General features: G+C 39.7%; 2 protein-coding genes across 8 annotated transcripts in view; one reads left to right on the top strand and one right to left on the bottom strand.

The window, feature by feature from the left end:
- Positions 1-9425, bottom strand: part of LOC101039884 (vitamin K-dependent protein S-like) — a 752700-nt gene extending 743275 nt beyond the window's left edge. For all 4 annotated transcript variants that reach the window (XM_074405626.1, XM_074405629.1, XM_074405627.1 and 1 more), the window contains exons 1-2: positions 9360-9425; positions 8087-8184 (exon numbers count right to left, since the gene is read on the bottom strand). The gene's annotated coding sequence lies outside the window, so the exon portion shown is untranslated. The remainder of the gene's footprint in view (positions 1-8086; positions 8185-9359) is intronic.
- Positions 9426-10029: 604 nt separating this feature from the next.
- The window catches only part of GOLIM4 (golgi integral membrane protein 4), an 85016-nt gene continuing 69413 nt past the window's right edge, over positions 10030-25632 (top strand). For all 4 annotated transcript variants that reach the window (XM_010335695.3, XM_010335694.3, XM_003924965.4 and 1 more), the window contains exon 1: positions 10030-10416. In XM_010335695.3, coding sequence (XP_010333997.1) covers positions 10230-10416 — 187 coding nt within the window. In that variant the 5' untranslated portion in view covers positions 10030-10229. The remainder of the gene's footprint in view (positions 10417-25632) is intronic.

The following is a 25632-nucleotide window of genomic DNA, read 5'->3' as shown; positions in this document are numbered from 1 at the left end:
TAATTTTAATAAAAACCTTTTTAAAACTTTGCTAATTTTATTAGTGATAAAAGATTATTAGTTTCCATTTCTTTAATTACTAATGAGATTTAAAATCTTACATAGTTGTCTATATAAGTAGAAAGTAGTTGTTTCTACTTTATGAATTATCTGTTTATTAACTTTGTAATTCTTTAATTACCTTAGTGTTTTCAACAATGTACATAAAGTTATTTAACATAAAGTTTTAACTTATGCAATTTATTTAATCTATACAAATATTTCCTTACCTGTTTGCTTTAAAATTTTTTAGTATTGTTTGAAATTCAACAGTTTAATTTTCAAGTAGTCTATTTTGCTTGTTTTCCTTTGCCATTTTTTTCTAATGCTTCTCTACTTAGAAAGTTGTGCTACATTTTAAATCAGATAAATTTTATCCTATATTTTCCTCTAGATTTTTTTTTTCTTCTTATCTCTCTCTTTCTAACATTTAACTTATGAATTCCTCTGCTTTTTATTTTGACATATGGCAGGGGTGAAAATAGATTCCATCTTGTTTGCCAAGTTGATTCACTTACTCAGTAAAAATTTATTCAGTGCTTACTATGTACCAGGCACAGTGCTAGACATGATTAGTAAAAAAAATGTTGAGATGCCTATTTTTTAAGTGTTTTTAAGAGACTTATTAGATGTTGTTTGTGAAGCTTTTAAAATTTCTCAAAGGAAAAGAAATACAAATAAAACACATCATGCTAGTCACATCTGAGATCAACTAGAAAGTGCACTTGATTGATTACTGAAGGTGGGAGAGAAAGAGGACAGGAGAAATGTATGCAATGGCAGTTCCAGTTTTAGGGATCTTGCCCTCCTCTGGTATGGTGTAATATCAATTCACTCCTCTTAGAAAACAGCTCTTATGATCTTAGATATGCTCAGCAACATTAAAGATTGCAAATGAGTAGAAAGCATCATTATCCTGAAGAGAATAAATTATCATGGGTTATTAAAAGATACTTATTTTCTCTCTTCATCTAATTACCTAAAGTAGTAAGATACAATAAAAGATTTTCTATAAATATTTTAACATTCCAGTGACTATATTGTTTATACCACTTTACATTCTACATCCATTTAACATTATTAAATATTTGCATATATCATAAACTACTTAGTAAGTATCATGTCTAACAATTAACATAAAAAGAATTTTAATGGACCAATTACTCTTTTCAGAGCAGAATTAGTTTCTCTTCTTAAATATCATACATAGGTATTGTCTTGCAGATTCTTTGTTGGGGATAGCATCATATACTCATGCCAATTTTTTGAGTGTACCCATTTAATCAAAGTAAATTAATACAAGCACACAAGACCTTAGGCCCTCACACAAATTTCTTGTTCAGTTATCTAGGCAATCCTTTCAAATATCTTCTTTAGATCATTTGTTTAATAATTTATTGAGCCTTTAATGTGGAAAATGAACTACTGTATGATAAGATATTGCCATAAGAAATAGTGGTCCATACATTTTAATGACTGAGGCAGACCCTCCTTTGGCTTCTTAGAATCTGTTCTTAAATGTACCACTTCCTATCTTTAACCTATCCCGCTCCACTGGTTCCTTTCCAAACACTGTTAACTATACGCTGTCCAAACAAGCCAAAAACCAAAAATCAAATGAAGCCAAGACTCAAAACCAAAAGGCAAACTTTATTTTAACCTAGTTTCCTCTATTGAAGCTACACCCAATTTTATCTCCCTTCTCAGCCAAACATATTGAAACCAAAGTTCACCCTTACCACACCTCTTTTCGTATTTTACTTTTACCATTTATCTCCCATACTCTCGCAATTTTCCACCTCATCCCTACTCTATTAATTTTATGGCCTTCTATTAGGCTTTATTTTACTTGCCTTCTCAGTAGTCCTATCAATAACACTCCCTTCTCTTGAAGAACTCTCTTCTGGATTCAGTTGGTTTCCTGGTCACTTTTCTAACATACCTTTTCTTGACCAACAACTTCTCCTTTTACCTCACTAGTCATTTGAATGTATAGTAGAAGCAATTAATGTTACTTAACTAACTCACTGGATTACAGGAGGCTCTCTTCTTCTCTGCAAATCAGATCGTCAGAAGTCTCCCTGTCCTTCCCCTCCACAGTTCAGGGCTGAAGACCCCTTGCACATGAGCTAATCTCAAATAGGTCTGTGCATGTCAACTGAGCTCTGTGCTTAGTGGCTTATTCTAATACTGTTTATGCAATTGCTTTTGCTGTTTTAATTATGTAATTTAACCAGTATGATGCAAACTAAGAAATATGAGGCTAAAAAAGAGTTATTTCTATGAAAATTAAGATGAGTGCTTTGGAAAAGCTCCATGATGACTGACAGCTTAAAGAAAAATTGCAGTCAAATTAGATGAACACCAAGACCAAGAAAAAAAAATCCTTTACAATTAGATGCATTTTATGTTGAGATTACATTACCATCTACTGCTCAATGAAGCTGAAACTGGAAACTGTAAATGGTGTTCTACGGCTAAAAGACAAAGCTAAACTCCAACCAACAGATCCACACGTAAAGCAGAGGCCTTGGTCTCACATTAAAAGAGAATTCAATGAAAGTACATTAATATGTTTCTTATTTTTATTTTTATTTATTTTCTTTGAGACAAGGTCTTGCTCTGTCACCCAGGCTGAAGGGCAGTGGCACAATCACGGCTCACTGCAGCCTAGAACTTCTTAGCTTAGCTTAAGTGATCCTCCCATCTCATTGCCCTGAGTAGAGCCACAATGCCTGGCTAATTTTTTTTTTGTTGTTGTTGTTGAGATAGGGTTTTGCCATGTGGCCCTGACTGGTCTCCAACTGGCCTGCTTTGGTCTCCCACAGTGCTGGGATTATAGGCATGAGCCACTGCATATGGCCCTTTTATATGTCTTTTTATAATTCTTGGCTTTAAGTGACTTCACTGATTAATCAACCACTTGTCTCAATTGCCTTGTTTAAGAGGCCACCCTCTCTAGGAATATCTTGACTGTACCTTTAGGCCTATTCTTTTCCTGTTCTGCTCTCTCCCTGAGCAATTAGATTTCCAACTAGAGCTTCAATATAGCCTTTAAACAAATAAGTACAAAGTCTGTAAGCTCTTTGAAATGAGAATCACCGGTTTATTCATTACCACATCACCCACCCATCTTGCACTCTGTCCTTGCACTGCGCCTTGCACACAGTAACTTGTTTTTTTTAAAGTTAAGATTTAAAGTGTATTTAAAAATTCATCTGTAAATTATAACCCAAGAATTAGAAGTCAGTCTTGAATGAATGTGTCACAAGAAAATTTCTTTGTTTTGAAATCATAATTCACCCCTTCTCAGCTACTAAAGAAGCTCACTTGACAAGTATAATTGGAAAATTATCATTTTAAATTGGGTAGCTGAAGCTTAATTTTAAAAAGTAAATGGTAGTTTTTCAGAAAGGTACAAACCTTTCTGAAGGTAAGCAAATGGTCCAGTCCATTGCAGGTAGACAATGACAAATACCACTACAGTACTGAGTTTTACTTAAAGTGTGAAGTTTTGCTTCTCAAGTGTTGTGAGCTAATTTCTTAAGCAATTTTCTCTGAGATTTGCCGGAGAGCTATTGCTATCCTTTCCATTTTACAGATGAAAGAATTAATGGTCCTAAGAGTTACTTACTCTTGACCTTCCAGATTGTAACTTCAATGGAATTTGTGCCTTGATGCTACATATCTTGAGTAGTCTTCTAAATTCTTCTAAGGCTGCTTAGAATTGGGCAGGAGAATTATGGAGTAACTAGCAAAACATCAAGCCACAATTGTCATTCATCTGCTCACCAGGCAGTCAGAATTATGCCATTGAAGTTGTCTTTTAACAGTTTCTCACAAAATTGTTGGGTAGAATACTAAGTTAGTAATTCAGTTTTAATATCTTCCTATTAGTTAACATTTCTAGTTTGCTTTCCTCTGATTAAGTAGTTACTTAAAGGAAAGAAAGAGTTATTTTAGATTAGGCTACTTTGTCTTGAAGAAGGCAGGTCAAAGTGTGTGCATGTGAGTGGATAAGGAATGGGAAGTTGGGAGAGAAGGGTACAGTCATAGTCTAAAATTCCGGAAAACCAAGGGGGATAACTAAAATATTGGATGCCAGGAGCTGAAGAGTTGAACTAGAGAGGAGAATGAAAGAAGCAAGAGTGAACCCAGACAAATGTTCCTATTTCACATTTCAATTGGGGCAGAAATTAATGCTGTGGTAACTCAATTCTTCTTATATTTTGTTTCAAGATTTGCTCCACTTTACTTCTAACTAAAAATATTGGTAGTCACTTTGTTTTGACTGAAAATATTCCTGGAAACTATAAAGTTTATGAAGCAAAGTATTATTTTCTTTAGGAATAATTCTAACATTACTAACATTTAATATGATATGGTATATATCACATTAAAATCATAATGCCAATTTTATAAAATGGTCATGAGTAAACCAAGTATACCTTTAATACAAATAAATCTGATAAACTATAATATTTTTGGGGAAGAGGGCATTAAAAATGTCATGTTTTAATGGCCACTGATCTTTTCTATGGTTTCTCTGCTTAAAGTCTTTGACTACTAAAAGCAGTGAGTTGGTGAAAAACTGGATGAGCCATTGGAAGATTTAGGAAGTTTACTTCACTTCTGAGGCTCACATATGGTCCTTTTCCATTCAGTGTAACATCCTATGAAAGTAAACTAAAAAAGAAAATCTGGTAGTTAGTTCATTATATGCTAGCTGTAACAAACATTAAGCAACACATTCATAACGATTTCGTGTACTGTCTTAGAATTTGGAAAAGTTTAGGGTTTGCTAGATATCCTGCTTTAGAATGTTGTTAGAGATTTGAAATAATAGTTCCTCTTTCTTGATACTAGCTACATATCCTGTGGCAAATAGGGACTTCTAAATCATGTCCATTATTAGTAATCTGTGTTCAAAATATATTTAGTCATGATACTGATGGTCAGTTTTCTCTCACTGAAAAGCATTTTACAAATAAAAGCTAATCATCTACCTTCTCCTTTGCCCTCCTCTTCGGAAATAGTTGAAAACTGCAAAGGAGGCAACTTAGTGACAGACCAAGGCAAGGCACAAAGATACAATGAGTGGGGTTCAGTTGCTGAGTTATGCATTTAGCCCCAGACCTACTTCTTAGTTTGTTAATCTGCTAACAATTACTACTAGGTCATTGTCAAAGTCCTACGAAAAAGAAGTCTCAAAATATCTTTCACAAAATCTTCAAAAAGACATACTATATTGAATGTAGCTGTCTTTATATCTCAAAACAGATCAGGTAAAGGCAGCAAGCAGCAAGGCAAGTGTATTCATTAGGGGAGAGCAAATAGAAGAAGTGGCAAAAAGGTGAAGATTGTTTTATAGGATAAATAACTTCTGTAAATAACTTCTGTAATTGTCAGATGAAAAAGTTAAAACTAGTTTTTTCATATGGAAAAGCTTTTTTCAAATTCATTTAATATTTACCACCTGTTCTTAGGTGATAATTTGTCCGACAAATCAAAAAATAGAGTTCCATTTTTAGTAAATCTAAGTAAAAGATTTAGACAATAGAAATCATTAACTCTGAATCCTAAATATTATTAATTTAAAATCTTACTTTTAGAAATTATACATCTGCTGTCTCTCTCAACTTTATATTTTTCTCTTTTCTTATTTTGAAAACGAACAAATCTGATGAAAATGACAAATTCACTTAAGCTAGAGAGAATTAAGGTTCCTAAATGTTATCTTTGCCCTTCTCAAATGTAAGACTTCAAGTATTTTAAAGTTAATTTCTTCCTGCCTTAGAAATATACTACTAAATCTGTAAAATTCCTCAGAATTTACAACTTATAATTAAATACATTGTTAAATATATAATACATAGAAATATATTTATGCTTAAAATAACAAAGAATCAAAAATAAAATAGAACATCACACCTTCTAAGACCAGTATAAACAGCTCATATGTTATAATTGCTACCCAAAGGCAATGTTATGTAAATTCAATTTATCGGCCTTGGATGGCTTCCTCGTGTTGGCCCCTCAAAAGCCCTATACTGATATTTTAAAGAAACTAGCAGCATACTTCACCTCAGAAATGTAATGTTATAAAAATACCACCATTAGTGATTTTTATGTACATCTACATACCCTTTTTGAATTAGAAATAATGGATATGTTCAGGTAATAATTTTTGCTCCCTTTCAAATTTTATGACTAAAATATGGAGATGTGTTTGATGGCCTGCATTTACTATGTTCTGTAGAGTCAGCCAGCAGCTTTAGGCAAAGAATATCTTTGGAGTCTAGAATAAGATGCAAAGGAATCAGAGGTTTAAGATGAATCATACATTCAGGAAACATAAGAATTTTCCAAAGATTCTAAAATACATACTGTGTAATATATGAGCAATAATTTTTCGACCCTCTATACAATTTATTTTTCTATTGTGGCTAGGATAATTTTCTTTTCAAATATGGGGCAAGATTGTTGCCATAAATTTTATTATTTATTTTGAGACAAAGTCTCACATCTGTCACCCAGGCCGGAGTGTAGTGGTGTGATCTTGGCTCACTGCAACCTCCACCTTACAGACTCAAGGAATCCTCCCAACTCAGCTTCCCAAGTAGATGGGACTATAGGTGCACACCACCATGCCCAGCTAAATTTTTCTATGTTTTTTGTAGAGGCGGGGTTTTGCCATGTTGTCCAGGCTGGTCTCAAACTCTCAAGCTTAAGTAATTCACTCCCCTTAACCTCCCAGAAGTGCTGGGATTACAGGAGTGAGCCACCATGACCAGCCTAAATTTGGATAGTGTTTTTTGAGAAAGAGTTTGTTTAACTGACAACAGTAAGGAATGTTTAGTTACGAGGAATTTTAAAGGGATTCCAGTAATTATCCAATCTTAATTTCTGAGAGTCAAACTAAAAGAGAGGGACTAAACATGGTAGATTTAATAACAAGGAAGATTATATACTATTTACACAACAAAAGAAAACTCCAAAACTCCTTTAGAGTCTTTTCTTTTAAAATTAGATTCTCATGTTAATGGAGATACAATTTCTTACTGTAACTTATTTAACAGAATGAGAACATTATTTCTATTGAAGAAAGGGACATAGAGTAGGATTCAGATCTGGATTCTAATCTTGCTGAGTAACTAACTTTCTATAAGACCAAAAAGGACCTAGAGCTATCATAGTCACTTTGATAAACTATGGTTTCTTTATTTACCAACATGAGAGTCTAACACCCTGGCTGTGATCAGTGGGACAGTGTAATTGTACATGAAAGCATTTTGAATAATGTAATGCAAGTTATTATTTATTAAGGAAAAGCACATGCAAGGCACACTTTTTCAGTGGTATAAATGTCACAGGCTAGCATGGTTGTAAATTTACTTTATTTTATGGCTTTAGGAACCTATAATTTCAGAGTCTACCTAAAAAAAACTTTTGCACCAGTAACTGTCTTTCTGTTGTATTTAGCTAAAGAGATTTACCCCTATTTTGAGCAGTCACTGCCCATTAGCAATGGTAATGACTACAGTCCAGTTAGAATATAAAAATTATGCAGTGTCTCCTAAATTACACCACAATATTCAGACATTTAAGAAAGAATGTACTTTTCTTAGAATTCAGGTCAACAGCAGAAACAAATATTATCATTTGTGCATAAGTACACAGAAAAAATAAATGCAGTATACATTTCTTCAAAGAGGTTTGTGGTTACTTTTCATGTGCTGTACTAGTTTTTTCATAAAGAAACCTTGTTGCCCTTTAAAATGTAATTTAGAAATGTAACTGATGTGTTTGCCAACAATAAAACAAATACATATGACAAAATGAATGGATACTCATTTCAGCCCGTACGATGTTTTAAAATTATTCTATTTACAGCTAGAGGAAAAATGTGAGATTGTTTCTTTGCTCTCTGCCAATGGTAAGCTGATTTTCCCAGCCCACGTGGACAACTGAGCATTAAGTGTAGCGTGCTTCAAGTCTTCTGACTCGAGCCCTGCGCACACACACACGCACACACACACACACATACCTAGGCTAGTACACTGGTTGGGGTAAGGCAGTCGAGATGGCATCTCTGGCTTGACTACCGGGATTGTGCTATGCAGCTATCGCATGTGTCTGCCGCATCTGTTTATTGGACAGGGAAAGAAAGTGTACTCAGTAGAGTGCACGCAGTTGCTGTCATCAATTCTTTCGTTCATGTATACATTTTACTCCGCTCTCCACGTGCGTTCTGAGAACTGGAACACACACACACCACACACACACCACACCACACACAAACACACACACACCCCACACTCCTCCACACCCCCACACTCCCCCACACCCCACACACACTCCACAAACCCCCCACACACCCCCTCCACACACACACACACACTTCCCCACACACTCCCCACCCCCCACACACCCCCACACACACCCCCTCCACACACACACACACACACACTTCCCCACACACCCCACACTCCCCCACACACTCCCCCCCCACAGACCCCACACTCCCCCACACACCCACACTCCCCAAAACCCCACCCCCCCAACCCCCCACAAACCCCACCCCCCCACACACCCTCCACACTCCCCACACACCCCACACTCCCCCACACACCCCACACTCCCCCACACACCCCACACTCCCCCACACCCCCCCACACACCCCACCCCCCCACAAACACACCGCACACTCCCCACACACCCCACACTCCCCCACACACCCCACACTCCCCCACACCCCCCCACACACCCCACCCCCCCACAAACACACCGCACACTCCCCACACACCCCACACTCCCCCACACACCCCACACTCCCCCACACCCCCCCACACACACCCCACCCCCCCCACACTCCCCCCCACACCCCACACTCCCCCACACCCCCCCACACACACCCCACCCCCCACACTCCCCACACACCCCACACTCCCCCACACCCCCCACACACACCCCACCCCCCACACTCCCCACACACCCCACACTCCCCCATACCCCCCACACACACCCCACCCCCCACACTCCCCACACACCCCACACTCCCCCACACCCCCCCCACACACCCCACCCCCCACACTCCCCACACACCCCACACTCCCCCATACCCCTCACACCCCCCCACACACATCCCACACCCCCACATCCCACCCCCCCACACACCCCCTCCACACACACACCCCCTCCACACACACACACACACACACACACACGTGTTCACCGGACCTCACCCAGCTTCAGGCCCGGACAAGTCCCCCGCCCACCCCAGACTCCCCGCCCTCGCCCTTCCGCCTGCCTCTTCCCACCCTCTCCGACTCCACGTGGGCGCACCCCGGCGCCAGGCGGCCGCGCTGCCCACAGAGCCCTCGGCCGGCCCGGGCGCTGAGAGGGAAGGCGCGGCCCCGGGGTCGGACGGACAAAGCGGGCGTCCAATCGAGCCCCGCACTGCCTCACCGAAGGGAGGGAGCGGCAGCTCGGACGGGCCCAATGAGCAAGGAGCCCGAGTGGGACTTCCTCCCGGAATCCCGTTGGCCAGAAGAGCGGGGCCGTGGGTGACACGTAAGTTGGGCGGGAGGTGGCGGCGCGGCCGAAGCCGGAGCAGCCCCGTCGGCGACACCGCTCTGGCGTCCCCAAAACCAGCCGAGGCAACCGGCCCCCACCCTTCCACCCACTAGGCGGGCCACACAGGGGGCGCGGCCCGGAGTCCTGGTCCCTTTGTTGGGCGCGCACCCCCTCCCTTAGGTGGCCACAAAGTCGTGCAGTGGGAGCCGCCGCGAGGGGGCGGGGAGCGGCCGGCGCGGGACTCCAGGAGCTGCCCGGGGACAGCGGGGCCAAAAAGTGGGAAGGAGGAAAAAAGGCAGGCGGCGTCTGGGCACAGGCGCGAGGCAGCCGGCTCTGAAGTATGCGGAGGGCCCCCTCCCGGCCCCGGGCACTCGCGGAGAAGGAGCCTCGCCGAAGTTTGGCTGCGGCCGCCCGGGCGGCGTCGATGGCTGCGCGCCCCGCGGCGCGCTGGGGCTGAGCGGGCGCCACTTCCCCTCCGGGCCGGCTTTTGTGTCTGGCCTCTCCTCCTCATGCTGCGTCTGGCCACCTCCTGCGGCGGCCGCTGCTGAGTCGCTCGCTCGGACCTAGGGGAGGAGACGGCGGGGGTGGCCGCGGCGTTGGGTCCAGGCGGGACTATGGGAAACGGGATGTGCTCCCGAAAGCAGAAGCGGATTTTCCAGACGCTGCTGCTGCTGACCGTGGTGTTCGGCTTCCTCTACGGCGCGATGCTCTACTACGAGCTGCAGACGCAGCTGCGGAAAGCCGAGGCGGTGGCGCTCAAGTACCAGCAGCACCAGGAGTCCCTCTCCGCCCAGTTACAAGGTACGGCTAACGGGACGCGCGCGGCCGGTGGCCAGCTTTGCCCCGCGCCTCCGCCCCGGCTGGAAAAGTGGGTTTCGTGAGCGGTTGGCACTGTGGGTGCCACCTCTGACCTTCAGGGACGTCAGAGGTGAGCGTTTCAGAACTGCCGGCCCCAGAGTGTCAGGGGAGATGACATTCTCACCCTCCCGCTTCCGTCTCCCAGCGGTTAGGTTTGAACTTGGTAGCACCGGCCCATCGTCCCGCTGGGCGTTTGGTGGGCGGGTGCACAGAGAGGCGTTTGCCCGAGCGCTAGTCAAAGGCCCAGCTGCAATCGGGGCAGGCAAACTAGTGGCCCGCCGCCGCTTCTGCCAGCCCTGCTCTAAGGAGCATTGTCCCCTGGATTCTAGGTATTTGCTTTCTTGTTGACTTTGCCAGTTGCTGGGGGAAGGAGAAAAAAAAAAAAAAAGCGTTTGGCAGAGATTTCTCAAACTGTGCTGTTTTTCAAGGGAAAATTAAGCCATGACCCAGCAGCTGAATTAAATTCATGGCCCAGTCGAATGGAACCTAGGCTGGACATGTTAGTGTCTTATTTCTTATTCGGTTAATTTCTTATTAAACGCAAGTTTTCACTTTGCCAAGCACAGCAAACCCAACTTGAGTAAGACCTTTAGTAGCACTTAAAATTTGTATCCTTCTATTTTAGAATCTAATTTAATGTAATTTTCACAAACATAATTTACTTTTAATGTAAATTCAGAAACATTACTGCGAAGTAAGCACCATGTGGTCTATTTTTTTTTTTTTTTGAAAGCTTTTACTTGTACTTGTGGTTAGTTTTCAATAGTTACGCAGTTTTCTTCCCGACCAAAAAATAATAATAAAGGGCTATAAGTAGTGAAATGTTGGCAGCCTTTGCTGATGATGCAAATGTAGCTTATTTAGTATTACTAGGAAGATGCAAGCTAGCGGGATGTTGCTGTGTATGTGTGTGCAAATATAAAACAGATACCTCTTCCTTGCTTCAGCTATTCTGTTTTCTAGTAAAAAATTTAAGGTGAGAGAAAATGATACACATCTGATTGCTTGGACTTTTTGCTCTTCCCAACTTAGAAGAAAGAAAAGTGTTTTTAGTTTACTGACGCTGCATAGCCACAGGCAATGAAAATATATGGCTGCGCTTGGTTCAAAAGAAAAACCTGTTTTGATACACTCTTGGGTGCAAAAAATTTTCTTTAAACTCATTGAAATTTACCGATGAGTTATTGTTGGTATGAGAATATGGATATTTATTTACTTATTTATTTAGAAGATATAAATAGCTTCCCTGTGAAGTTCTGTGCAGTTAGACCAAGGGAAAAATTTACTGTCTAATAGTAAAACAGGACTGGATTTTCACAAACATGGCTGGAAGGGGCATGTATGGTGGATTATATGAGGTTGTGTGCCTTGGTCTCTTAGGAGTCCCGTGAGGGCAAAGGCTGTCATTTTCACCATTACATGCCCAGCACCACACTGTGCCTGACACTCATAAGGGGAATCAATCCATGTTTGTTCAAGCAACAAACAAAAATTATTCTTAACTGTGGTGAGAAAGTTCATCCCAGGCCCTTTTGTCTTTCTGAGACTTTGCTTCTGTGTCTTTGCTTTTTGAACGCCAAATAAAACAACAAAAAAATATTTTGTCTAAATAGCTCCTTTGCCTTAACTGCCTATGCTGGGCCTTGTTGACTGAGACCTTGATTTCTGAATAATGGCCTTTATTTGTAGTATTTCATTTTGAAATTTTAGAAATTTCTTTTCTAATTTACTTTTTTTTTTTTTTTTTTTTGGTGGTGGCAATGGGAAGAGAGGTGGTAAATAGTAATACAGGATCATTAAAATGTACAACTTTTGTTATGTAGCAGATGGAAATGTTCTACCTAATTTGAAAAGGTGGCTTCAAAGTCCATTTCTTAGTTTATTCTTTTGCCATTTCCTCTTGAGTTATGGTGCTGCAAAACTTGCAATATGGTTATTTGTGAAGAATTATTTTGCAAGCAGGCTAAAGTTTCTTCTTTTTTTTAGTGGATTCACTTTTGACTTCTGTAGCATTTGTTTTGGATTTCCCATGTGTAGACCATTTAATGGACATTTTTCTGATGGCATGCACTTTTGCTTCCCTTTTGCAATGACAAATGACATTTTACTCAGTGGCACTGTGTACCACCTGCATAGATGGATTTTTAGGACATCAGGCCCTCCATTCCTAATACTTGTTTAGTTAGGTAGGATTACATGACCTGGCTTGGATTAAAATCGGAATTAATTACTTTAAAAGAGTGTTCTTCTTTTTAAAAATGACTCTTGAAAAAATTTAAGTAGTTTGGTCCTATAACCTGATGGTGTGCATTTGTTAAGTGAGCATATTTGGGTCACCTTCAGTTTAAGAATAGATTATACTCCATAGATTCCTTTGAAAGTGGGTTACTTGTAACCCCAAGTTACAAGTTTTATTGTAGAAGAGCCCTATACCTAGGAGATGGTGGGGATGGCATGCAGAAAGTTGAGGGACTAGGCAAACCGCTTCCACTGTAAAAATGTCTGTGTCTACCTGTTTATCTCTTCCCTCTTAGCAATCAGTCCTCCGTTTATCTCCCATATTGGTACCTTAATTATACTGAGGAGTGGGGCATAGATCACATACTGGTGGCGGAGGTAATAACAATCTTTGGTCAGCATAACCTTTAAATTTTTTAAACTGCGTTCACGTGAGCCATGCTCCATTGTCTGTATCTAGAGGCATACTAGACTGCCCATTAGAATCACCTGGTGGCTTCCAGGCCAATTAAGTACCAGTCTATGGGGGTGGAACCCAGGCTTCAGTAGTCTTGAAAGCTTCCCAGGTGATTCCTGTGTGCAGCCAAGATTGAGAGCCACACCCTATAATCTTAAAACTGAGCCACTCTGTGCATTTACTTTACTTGTTTGGCCCCAAAGACACTTGAAATTTTTATCTGAGCATGCGATTAAAAACAGACTGGTTTCTAGACTATAATTCAAATTCTAGTTCTACAACCTTTTGTGTGAACTTGGACCTTGTTTTTCTTTTTATAAAATGGAGATTAGAATAACCTATGGAGGTATTGTGAGGATTAATGAAAATAATAAGACTTTAGAGCTCGTAGGACATACATGGCACTTAGTAGGTACTGCACATTAAAAGTTAGGTGTTAACAGAATCTGTCTTTGAGGTAAGCTGTTTCATCCTGTTTTCTCTTGCCAGATTTGTCCTGGGTAAAATTTGTGAAATTGGCAGAATTTGTTTATGTAGCTAACCACCTCCTTTTATTGAACCTCGAATTAACACCAAGGAATATGCATACATCCGGTGTACTTTACTCAGAAGGAAGGACTTTCCTTGACATTGGACTACGTTTACTGATTAACTCTGTTCTGGATGATATCAGATTAGGAGAGGGTCTGACTGCTAAGGTAATAACTATGTGCAATAAGGTCTTGGAGAGAGATATAACTATTTAAATTTTTATGAAAGGCATTTAGCATAGAGGCAAAGAGCCTGACATTCCTAAACCACGGTATTTCAGTGCTTTTGGACTTTCAGGGATAAGGATAAACCATCAAGAAAAGGATTATATGTTCCTGTTCCAGATGAATATGTTACAACTATTTAAAATTTTTAAAAAGGTCACAAATGTGACCCGCAGAAGTGCAGAGTTACAAGTGTGGATTTCTCACATGCATATATTGAGTGGTGAAATCTGGGCTTCCAGTGCAAAGAATGAACATGTTTACCAGTAGGAAAATTTCCACCTCTCACCCCTCTGCTAGCCTCCCACTTTTTGTAGTCTCCAGTTCCACCCTCTGTGTTCATGTGTACCCATTGTTTTGTTCCTACCTGTAAATGAGAACGTGCTATATTCAACATTCTTTTTCTGAGTTATTTCCCTTAGGTTAATGGCCTCCAGGTCTATCCATGTTGCTGTGAAAGATACATTTCGTTACTTGTTATGGCTGAGTAGTATTCCATGGTATGTATATACCACATTTTTCTTTCTTTCTTCTTTTTTTTTTTTTTTTTTTTGAGGCGGAGTTTCTCTTTTGTTACCCAGGCTGGAGTGCAATGGTGCGATCTTGGCTTACCGCAACCTTCGCCTCCTGGGTTCAGGTAATTCTCCTGCCTCAGCCTCCTGAGTAGCTGGGATTATAGGCACACATCACCATGCCCAGCTAATTTTTTGTATTTTTAGTAGAGATGGGGTTTCACCATGTCGACCAGGATGGTCTCGATCTCTTGACCTCGTGATCCACCCACCTCGGCCCCCCAAAGTGCTGGGATTACAGGCATGAGCCACCGCACCCGGCCCACATTTTTCTTTACCAGTTCTCTGTTGATGGACACTTAGGTTAATTCCGTATCTTTGCTATTGTGAATAATTCTGTAATAAACATATGAGTGCAGATATCCTTTTGGTATAATTATTTCCTTTTGGGTATATACCTAGTAGTGGGACTGATGGACTGAATGGTAGCTCAATTTTTAGTTCTTTGAGAAATCCTGATACTGTTTTTCAGAAAGGTTGTACAAATTTACATTCCCACCAGCAGTATATAAGCATTCCCTTTTCTCTGCATCTTAGCCAACGTTGTTGTTTTTTGACTTTTTTTTTTTTTTTTTTTTTTTTTTGAGACGGAGTTTCGCTCTTGTTACCCAGGCTGGAGGGCAATGGCGCGATCTCGGCTCACCGCAACCTCCGCCTCCTGGGTTCAAGCAATTCTCCTGCCTCAGCCTCCTGAGTAGCTGGGATTACAGGCACGCGCCACCATGCCCAGCTAATTTTTTGTATTTTTAGTAGAGACGGGGTTTCACCATGTTGACCAGGATGGTCTCGATCTCTTGATCTTGTGATCGCCCGCCTCGGCCTCCCAAAGTGCTGGGATTACAGGCGTGAGCCACCGCACCCGGCCTTGTTTTTTGACTTTTTAATAAAAGCCATTCTGACTAGTGTAAGATGGTATCTCATTGTGGCTTTAATTTGCATTTCTCTCGTGGTGAGTGATGTTGGGCATTTTTTCCGATGTTTGTTGTCTTCTATCTTCCTATTAAAAATGTCTTTTCATGTCCTCTGTCCAATTTTTAATGTTTTTTTTTTTTTTTTTCTTATCAAGCTACTTGAGTTTCTTGTAGATTCTGGATTCAGATTGCAGATATTTTTTCCTCTTCTGTAGTTTGTCTGTTTACTTTGTTGTGTCTTTTGGTATGCAGACATTGCTTATTAAGTTAGTGTTCTTTTGCACTGGGCTCCTCTAACTAACACTGAGGATGGCCCAGGGGCCTAAGCATGAATGCATGTTATTGTCACTGGTTACTTCTTTGCTTTCAGCCCTCCATATATCTACTTTTAAAAAGGAAACATTGACTGGACAGAGTGGCTCTTGCCTGTAATCCCAGCACTTTGGGAGGCTGAAGCGGTTGGATCACTTGAGGTCAGGAGTTCAAGATCAGCCTGGCCAACGTGGCTAAACTCTGTCTCTACTAAAAATCCAAAAATTAGCCAGGCATGGTGGCACATGTTTGGAATCCCAGCTACTTAGAAGGCTGAGGCATGAGAATCACTTGAACCTGGGAGGCTGAGGTTTCAGTGAGTCCAGTCACACCACTGAACTCCAGCGTAGTGCAAGACTGTCTCAAAAAAAAAAAAAAAAAAAAAAAAGAAAAAAGAAACATCTCCTTTAGCATAGGATGAGGCTTTTCTTATTCCTTCATCTCCAGCATCTGGTGCCTGGCCTATAGCAGATGCTGAATAAATAGTTTATACCTATGTAGTATTTTTTTATTGGCCTATTAATGTGCATATATATGGTGGTATTGTGGGCAGTAAGGTATAGTGGATACAGGCTGAAAAGTTAGAGCACTTGGATTTGATTTCCTGCTATCTTACTATACTAGCTGTGTCGTCATGGGCAAGTTATTTAACCTTTCTGTGACTTAGTCTCTTCATATGTAATAATAGTGCTTACCATAGGTTATCATGTGAATCAATAGTGTTAGCTGATTTACCATGCTTAGAAAGGTGTAGCTTGCATTCTGAATGACTGAGGAAGCATATATACAACAGAGTGGTTCGTTGACCTCAGTAATTTATATCACAAGTGTGGGCAATGTATGGTAGGTGTACTGATTTTCAAGTACAGTGTTAGAACTAATATCAACTAGACGTCTATTAAATGGACATCTTCACTGAAGTACAACTTAGAGTTAAATGAAACTATCAAGCTTTTTGCTTAATTCTGTACCATTTAGAATATGGAACAAAAATACTCTGAAGTTCAGTAGTTTTTCTTTGTATGTAAATTCATTCCCTGAATAAAAGATAAAAGCTTCCAAATACCTTTTGAAATTTATTCAGTGAAGCATTCTTTTGAATATATATGATTTACACAGAATCTATAACCAGTTTCACACATTGTGCCCGCCTTAGTCATCCCTGTAATGTGTAACATGCCAACTCTAATGACAGTACTGGTGTCCAGGGAAATAATTGGTTGCTGTGTAAGAGAATTGCTTGTTATCTGGGAGTCTTTAGTTGAAGTCCCAGGTAGATTGGAAGCCTTGCCTTCATTACTTTTTATTCTTTCTTGTCTTAGAAAGGACAGTGTCCAAAAGGGCTTGGGTACAAGACCAGATTGCAGTGGCTGAAGGAATCAGTAAATTGGAGTTGGGGAAATGAATACTGACTAAATATGGTGTGAATCAAAAAGCAAAGGTTTGGAGAGAAACCAGAAGAGGGCAGGGAGAGAAAAAGGGACCGATATCACCTGGTGAGTTTTCAAAGTACTGAGGAAGATTCTTGTTTACACCTTTATGCCCCCACCCGCCCCCCAAAAAAGCAGGAAATCATGACGGGAGAGTTGGTTTGGGAATCAGGTGTAGTTTCAGTGCAACTCTGGCATTTACCAGCAGGGTGACCTTGAGCAGGCAAGTAACCTCGCTGAACTTCAGCCTCTTCGTATTTGAATTTCGGATTACAATGTCTATCTTGCAAACTTGTATGGATTAGAAATAGTACATCTAAAGTGACTAGTATGAGTTCCGGAGGATATTACTACCACCATTTATTGGGTGACCAGAACTACTATTGCTGACTTAACCTTTATTTTGCCCACCGATTACTACATCTACCAGGTAAGAGTGTTAGTGGTGGCCTAAAAGTGGCTTCTTTTACTGTGTGCCCTACTTGGCTGAAACTTTTTGATTTAGGATATTCTCACTCTGTCTTTTCTACCCTTTTGATCTGTTTTTGGGGAGAAAAAAAAACCTGAAAATGCTTTACATGATAGCAACTAAGAGTTGTTGTTTTTCATGTTGACAGCCAAGTGTTCTTCTTTTATTGTTAAGGACAAAATGGTCTTGCTACTTTTGCCAGTAGATGGTTTGGTTTTGTAGCTTTTTTTCAAAGTGAGTTATATATCATATAGCTTTATAATAAAAGAAAAATGCTGAACTGTATTTTCATTCTGAGCCACTGTTCTTTGGAGTTAATTTATTCTAGTAGAATTTTGCGAATTTATTTGAAGAAATTAAATTATTTGAATTCATAACGTTTATTGAGTGCCTACCAAATTCAGGTTCAATGCTAAGCTTATTACATGCATCATGTCCTTTAACTGTGACACTAGCACTTTAATCTGAATGAACAATCTGAGGCTTAGAGAGGTTAATTAACTTGCCAGTGTCACGATCTAGCCTAATGCAACTAAGCTTAGAACCCTATTGTGACTTTTTCCATCGTGCATCATTGTCCTCAAAATTATTTTAGTGTCTCTCATGACAGTATTAATGGTTCTAAGAAAGTAGGTTAAGTAGGTCATATGGGGATTCATGATAAAATTTAGAATCAGAAATAACACATATACTATTTGATGCAGCATTTCCAGGCTACAAGAAATTTGCTGCTGTTATGAAAGGTGATGTTGGTTGATAATGGAGTTGATTTTATATGGCATGTAGATGTTGCCTGAAAGTAACATTGAATCACATAATGAAAAACTTCCTTCCTTCATTGCTTTCTTGACAAGCATTGGAGAAATTCTCAGTTTGATGTTAGAATCTCTCTCCTAGAGAGTTGCTCCTCTGTTTTTCAAAAGATAACAGATATTAGGCAGCCAACAGCGTGATAGCTAGAATTTAATAATTGTTTTGTTGTATTATTGTATTTAATTTTTAAATTAAATCTGTTATCAGTCATTAATCCTATGTAAATCCGATTTTCATTTATAAAGTAATGGGGTAAAAGTTTCCTGTTTAAACTTTATTTTAAAGAAAAATAAACTTATTTCAGTGAATATTTGGTAAATTCAGAAAAACTATACAGGTTTTTTTTTTTTTTTTTTTTTTTTTGAGATGGAGTTTCGCTCTTGTTACCCAGGCTGGAGTGCAATGGTGCGATCTCGGCTCACCGCAACCTCCGCCTCCTGGGTTCAAGCAATTCTCCTGCCTCAGCCTCCTGAGTAGCTGGGATTACAGGCAAGCGCCACCATGCCCAGCTAATTTTTTGTGTTTTTAGTAGAGACGGGGTTTCACCATGTTGACCAGGATGCTCTCGATCTCTCGACCTCGTGATCCACCCGCCTCGGCCTCCCAAAGTGCTGGGATTACAGGCTTGAGCCACCACGCCCGGCTACAGGTTTTACATGAGTATCTAAATACTTACCTGAGGCGTACCTTCATGTGTGAAGTTTAGGAATGCATAGACTGATGAAAGTGGATACAGACCTTGAATTTTACAGTTAGTAACTGAATTCTAAGGTGGATAATTCACTTACCAGCTGTCTTAAGCTGAGCCGAGAGCCCACATATTCTGACTCCGAGTATAAGATAATATCCCTTTAGTGCCCCTGTGCTGTGTCTGTAGACTAGGACCCTCTTCTCTGTGAGAGGAAATAGGCATTGCTATTTTAAAACAATGCTGTGTATTTCTAAATGGTGTATTTGTGTTCTTTATTTTTATTGGCCCATGAGTGCATATGCAGAAGACATGTCAGTCATTGTCCTTCACTGATAAGCTTTACTAAATAGGCTCACAGCCTGGAGGGACATGGGCATGAAATAAATTGCTCTCTATAGCAGTATGACATTTTATAAAATATTGCTTTAACTATTTTTCATATAGAAAATGTCACTATATGATAGATAGTGAATAGAAAATTAAGAAGATGTGCTGTCATTCTGAAGGATAAGCATTACAGAATGTTAGAATGATATTTGCTTTTCTTTGAGAGTACATGAATTTTTAAAAATTATAATCATTTTAGGAGAGTCAAACATTTCATTTTCCAGTTCACATCTCATTTAAAATGTCTCCTTTGATTCGAATCTTTGTTACAAACAGAAAAAAAAAAATCAGCAAATCAAGGTTTTTAGGACAGCTTTGACATTGCGTATATGTTCTCTTGATAATAACTATGGTGCTATAAAATAAATATTATAAACAGATTAAAATTGGGCAGTTAATTTGGTTTAATTAGAGCATTTCATCAAGTTTTATATTAGTAAGGTTTATTATTAATAAATGATATTTATTAATATAAATATATGATTCTTGCCCTTCTGCATCAATATATCAATCTTTTAACAAACAAAATGTTTAAAAGTATTTTATATTTTATTTAGAGGTTTGAATGCTATAAAACAAGTTAAATTGTATTTATGTCAAATGTCACTTATATTAAAATACGAAAAATAAATTTCTTTTACTGTATAGGCGGTCATCAGCTCAAACTCTAGACATTATCCAAATTTGATCCAGGTGTATGTGAGGCCCCTTAGGTATCCATACAGTCTTTAACTATAATTCTTCAAGTATGCTTCCTCCTCTTCTGTAGATCCGTGAAACCAGAGTGTCAAATGACCTGACCTCAACACAACCAACATAGAGTGGTAGAACGGCCATAAAATACCTAGATATTCCTGTTAAAAAAAAAAAAAGGCAGAAATGTGAGAGAAATGAATCACCTATCGATAGGAATTTTTAAATCTTCTGAGGCAAGTGCTCCTGTAGTAGTTCTCAAAGCCTGGGAGTAATTCTCCATGGCTGTTGACTGTACCATTTGGTTTCTTGGTTCCACTCTGAGTCATCTTTCCTTTTGCGTGAAAGGTAGCATATGTTTGCAGCTGAGTGGTTTCCTCAGCCTGCTTCCTACCAGTAGAATTTTAAGGACCCATGGGCTTATTAAATTTAGTATTGTTTCTACCTCTTTTGGTCAAAATGGGCAGTTGTTCTGCTGATACAATCTTCTAAAAAATTTTGTGGGTCTCCTGTAAAACTTCTTGGAATTTTGTCCATTAGACAAAAGCCACATTCCTATATCTCCTGGAGATAAATCTTTTATTTTGGGCTTGTGCCAAGACAGGGGAGAGATAATGCATGCCCTTAAACTTCCCAAAGTCTCATTATAAGGATATGAGGAACCCTTAGGAGGTCTTGTCACCTGATTAAATAGTACTCTGAGACATCACTTATGATCTTTCCAAGACTTTAGCAAAATGATTTTACAGGACACCCTCAGCTTTTGTCTTTAGACCATGTTTTTCTGGTAATGTCCTGGAATTGATCTTTGTTTAAAACCTGTTTCCTAATTTCAGCATTATTTGTTGTCTAGAGAAGCTAAGAATTTTCATGACTATCAAGTCCTGCTTCCCTTTTGTGTAGCCGGACTCCTCCTAGTATCTCTTTCTTCTCATAGTTTCCTGTAACACAGTAAGAAGAAACCAGGTGACATCTTCAGCACTTTGCTGGTAAATGTCCTTAACTGGATGACTCAGTTCATTTGGCACTTTTTTTTTTTTTTTTTTTTTTTACTTCTCATATAACTATAAATGGCTGCAGGTCATGTAACTACACCTAAGGGTGGATATTGCTAAACTTTAGCCACTATGAAATTTTTAGTTTCCATAAACATTTTCTCACTTTCATTTAAGGCCTTCCATCAGTCTTCTTAAATTCCAAAATTCTATGTACAGCGTGTTTGAGGCACATTTTCCCTAAACACTTTTCTTAAGTTCCAAGGCCACTCCCACCTTTAGGTTTTTATGACAGCACCCCACTTCAAAATCTGTATTAGTTATCTTGCTGCATAGCAAATTATCCCAAAACGTAACTGGCTTAGAACAATGAACATTATATCACAACTTCTGTGGGAAAAGAATCTGGGCTTAACTGGGTGACTCTGCCAGGGTCACTCACAAGGTTGCATTCAAGCTGCTGACCGTGTTTAGTCATTTTAAAACTTGATTGGGGTTGAAGGACCTGCTTCAGAATTCACTCAGGTGGTTGTTGGTAGGTCTTAGAACATCCATTTCCAGTGGCATTCATTTGAGGCCTGCCACAGGACTACTTCACAACATCATAGCTGGTTACCCCAGGGCAAGTATATTAGTCTTTTCTCACATTGCTATAAAGAACTACCTGATACTAGGTAGTTTATAAAGAAAAGAGGCTTAATTGACTCACAGTTCCACAGGCTGTAGAGGAAGCATGGCTGAGAAGCCTCAGGAAACTTACAATCATGGCGGAAGGCAAAGGGGAAGCAAGCATGTATTTCCATGGTGGAGCAGGAGAGAGAGGGTGAAGGGGGAGGTGCTACCTACCTTGAAACCATCAGATCTTGTGCGAACTCACTCTCATGAGAGCAGCAAGGGGGAAATCGCCCCCATGATCCAGTCACCTCCCACCAGGCCCTTTCCCCAACACTGGGAATTACAACTGTATCAGCAAGAGATCCAAAAGAGTGAGAAACAGTGTAGGCACTGAAGATTAAAATGAAGGTGTTTTAATAACCTAATCTTGGAAGTGGTATCTCATCACTCTGCCATATTCTCTTCATTAGAATTGAATCTCTGCATTCAGCACATGCAGGGAGGAAGGGCTTAGTGAGGTTGGGAATTACAGAAAGTGGAAGTCATGGTGGACTGCCTTAGTAGTGGCCTCCCATAAGGTGATGTAGTTATTTGAATATTAGCATTGTCATCATTGGCAGCGTCATCATTCCAAAAGTTTTCATAAGCTAACATTCATTGAGCACTTGCTGGGTACCAACCACTGTTCTAAATCATTTCCTTGGATTATTTGATTGAATATTTTTATAAAAATGTTCTACTACATTCTAAAATATGACCTACCATTAAATTGGAAATATGTTAGCAAGAAGTGGCGTTTAAAATTATAACTTCACAGGGAAATTACCTGGTGTTTAAACCATCTGACTTGGGAAAATTAAAATTCTGTATGACTCTCTGAAGTATTAACCCAATTGGTAGTTCATTAAGGAAAATACCTAAGTGGAAGGCATCATGTCCTTGGGGAGTTTCAAAACCCATTGATAATATGCAAAGCGTTTCTTTGGCAAGTAGGTAGGAATACAGTGCAGTGTGTTCCTTTTGACTTTATGGACTGCGGTCCTTGGTGAAGATTTTTTTTTTTTTTAATTTGATAGAGGAGTTTTTTTTTTATACTTTTACTGGTCTTAGCAAGATATTTTTGATTTAAAGAAAGCATTAATTGTATGACTGGTAGTTTCAACTTGTTCATTCACTCCTACTTTGAAAGTCATCTAAAAAATTGCAATATATGAGTATTCTTTTGTGATATGAATAAAGTCAAAAGTAGAATAAAAGAACATATTATGAAAATGTCATTAAATGTATTCCGAACAGTTACAATTCTGTGTTCATAGTATGTCTTCATTCACCCAAACATAGTTTAGTTATTACAAATACGTGGGAAAAATATTATTTTTATTTGACTTTCATTGTACTTTCTAAAACATATTTCTATAAGGGATTGGATTCAGAAGTGGATATACTATATTTTGTCAAAATGTGTTTGAGGCTGTATTTCATTCAAGAATCAAAGTTTGTTCTGCTCTTGTTAGTGAATTTCTGTAGAACCAGTGTTTCTCTTCCTGCCTCATTTCCATGTGTATGGGTGCCAGATTTCTGCCGTAATAGTCACTGGTATTCTAACTTGCTGCAAAGTCCTGCTCTTGGTGGTATTCATATTGACACCATCAGCCTCTCTGTAACATGTATTCTCTTCTCTATTCTCTTTGCCAAAGCCAAAATGAAGAAAATTCCCTGAACATTGTATAATGTATTGATAATTGCTGTGTCAATTAGAGAAACATACATATTGTTCTTTCTCTCATGTCTTTTGCTCTGAGTTTGAGTAGGGTCCATGTAGACTGAGCCCAGAGTATGCTGCCTTATGTTGAAACTGTCCAAGGAAGCAGGAGCTACTAGTTGTCTAGAAGGATATTGTTTGTGAGTACATGTGTGGCCCTTTATATCGACCCTAAGATGTCTTCCTTTGAGGGTCCCACAGTAACAGTATTTTGTGTAGGGGCTGAGCCAAGTCTGCTTTGTCTTTATTCTTGGCTTCCACCTGTTCTCAGAACTGCGTCCTATACAAAACCAGTTCATTGCCTCAGACCACACTGAATGTTTTTCCTATGATCCTATCTTCCTTAAGGATGGCATTTTCAATTTGGGATCCATGGAGGCGGGGGGTGGTTCATGAACGTCCTGAAAATATATGTCAGTTTTGTAGCTGTGTCTTTTTCTAAGATAGAAGCCATAGTGTTAATCAGTTCCTCAAAGCATCAGTGACCTGAAAAAAATTGAGAACCACTGCTTTAGGGCAAATTCCTCCTGAGGTCTTTTCAAGTCCATCTGGGCATTTGACCTCCCTTAGTCCCACTCCATGAATCCCCTCTAGACATTACTGTAAGTGGTGGAGTTTGTAACAGACTAGTCAGCGTGTCTGCTGCTGTTCCCTTAAAGCCCTGACCATTAACCCCCTCATCCCTCCCCCAAATTAAAGAATAATTCTGATCGAAAACTTAAGTGGCATTTAATAAATTGTAGTCCTAGAGTCCGTTAGTAATTTCTTAAAATAATAAAAAGGTCTTGCAATTGCCCTCATTACACATGAGAAATGCGTACTTTCTGAATTATATTGTATTCATGATATTATTTGATCCTGAAAACAACCCTATGTCACAGAGTAAAGCAATATACTGTATTATTACTATTTGAAGTTTAAGGAAACAGAAGTCACACAGCAAGACAGTGACACACGTGGGATTAATGCTCAGTTTACTCCTAACTCTGAGCTCTTACTAACACAATCCTCAGTTTCCAAGGCTTCCTTACCCTGGAGCTAGACATAGGTTTTACAGGAATTACAAAACTGAGTTTCAAAACTCAGGAATTAACAGGAGTTTAACAGGAATTACAAAACTGAGTTTCTGACTCTGCCACCTCTGAGGGCACTCTACCTTTTTTTGTTTTTTTAAGATTCTGCCAAACATTTAAGAATATTCCCAGATGGTGACTCACCTGGACTTAAGAACTGCTCTCTTGGAATCCACCTGCTACCCCTTAGTCCCTTCCCAACCCTGCCTACTAAGACCATGGAAGAGGCTGACGGCTGCTCAAGTTACTAATTTCTGCTTCACCTCTGTAGCTTTCCACTGTCAGTCTTACATGCCCTGGAGGATCCAGGCAGGTTCCATAAGGATTGGGTCCCAGGGAAACAAGCGCAATAGTCGCTGGTGAGAATTCAGCTTCACCACTCTTTCCTTCTGTTAATATCTCTGGGACATTGTCCTTGATCCAGAATTAGGTGATTGGGCTTTCCCTTTCCTTAATCTGACTTCTTTTCAGATTCTTCTGCATCTTGGGGTGTAAACAGGACTTCATCTCATGCTGGAATCCTGCTAACATTCACCACAGGCTGCTACCTGGTAGCATCTTTAGCTTGTCTTGACTTCACAGAGGGGTGGTTTGATGCTCACCACTCACCTGAGTCTCCAGCTGTGTGCTTTAGATTCCAGGTGTCAAAGTCAAATCACTCCTATAAATAAATCAGAGATTGCTAAAGCAGGAAAGAAAGTTCTTAGAGCCCAGGTTGCAAATACCAGCATATGGATATGTTTTGCTTTGGCCCACACAGTGCTTTGAAAAATTTCACAGTAGTTTATGTATGGAAAAATAAAACTATTTTATATAAACATCTAGATATCCAACTTGGTTGGAAAAATCCTAAGATCCTGCAACACTGGCCCTGCTTTTCTGTGTCAGGTGAATGAATTACTGCCTGTTTGGAATGGGGCATGTGGGCTTCAGTGGACCAAAATTCCATTGCTTGGTCATTTGTATTATTGGCCTGGCCTGCGTAA

The sequence above is a fragment of the Saimiri boliviensis genome, chromosome 9 (genome assembly GCF_048565385.1).
Source record: "Saimiri boliviensis isolate mSaiBol1 chromosome 9, mSaiBol1.pri, whole genome shotgun sequence".
NCBI classification, from domain to species: Eukaryota; Metazoa; Chordata; class Mammalia; order Primates; family Cebidae; genus Saimiri; species Saimiri boliviensis.
The sequence above is the reverse complement of the archived record's forward strand: the minus strand, read 5'-3'. Positions and strand labels throughout refer to the sequence as shown.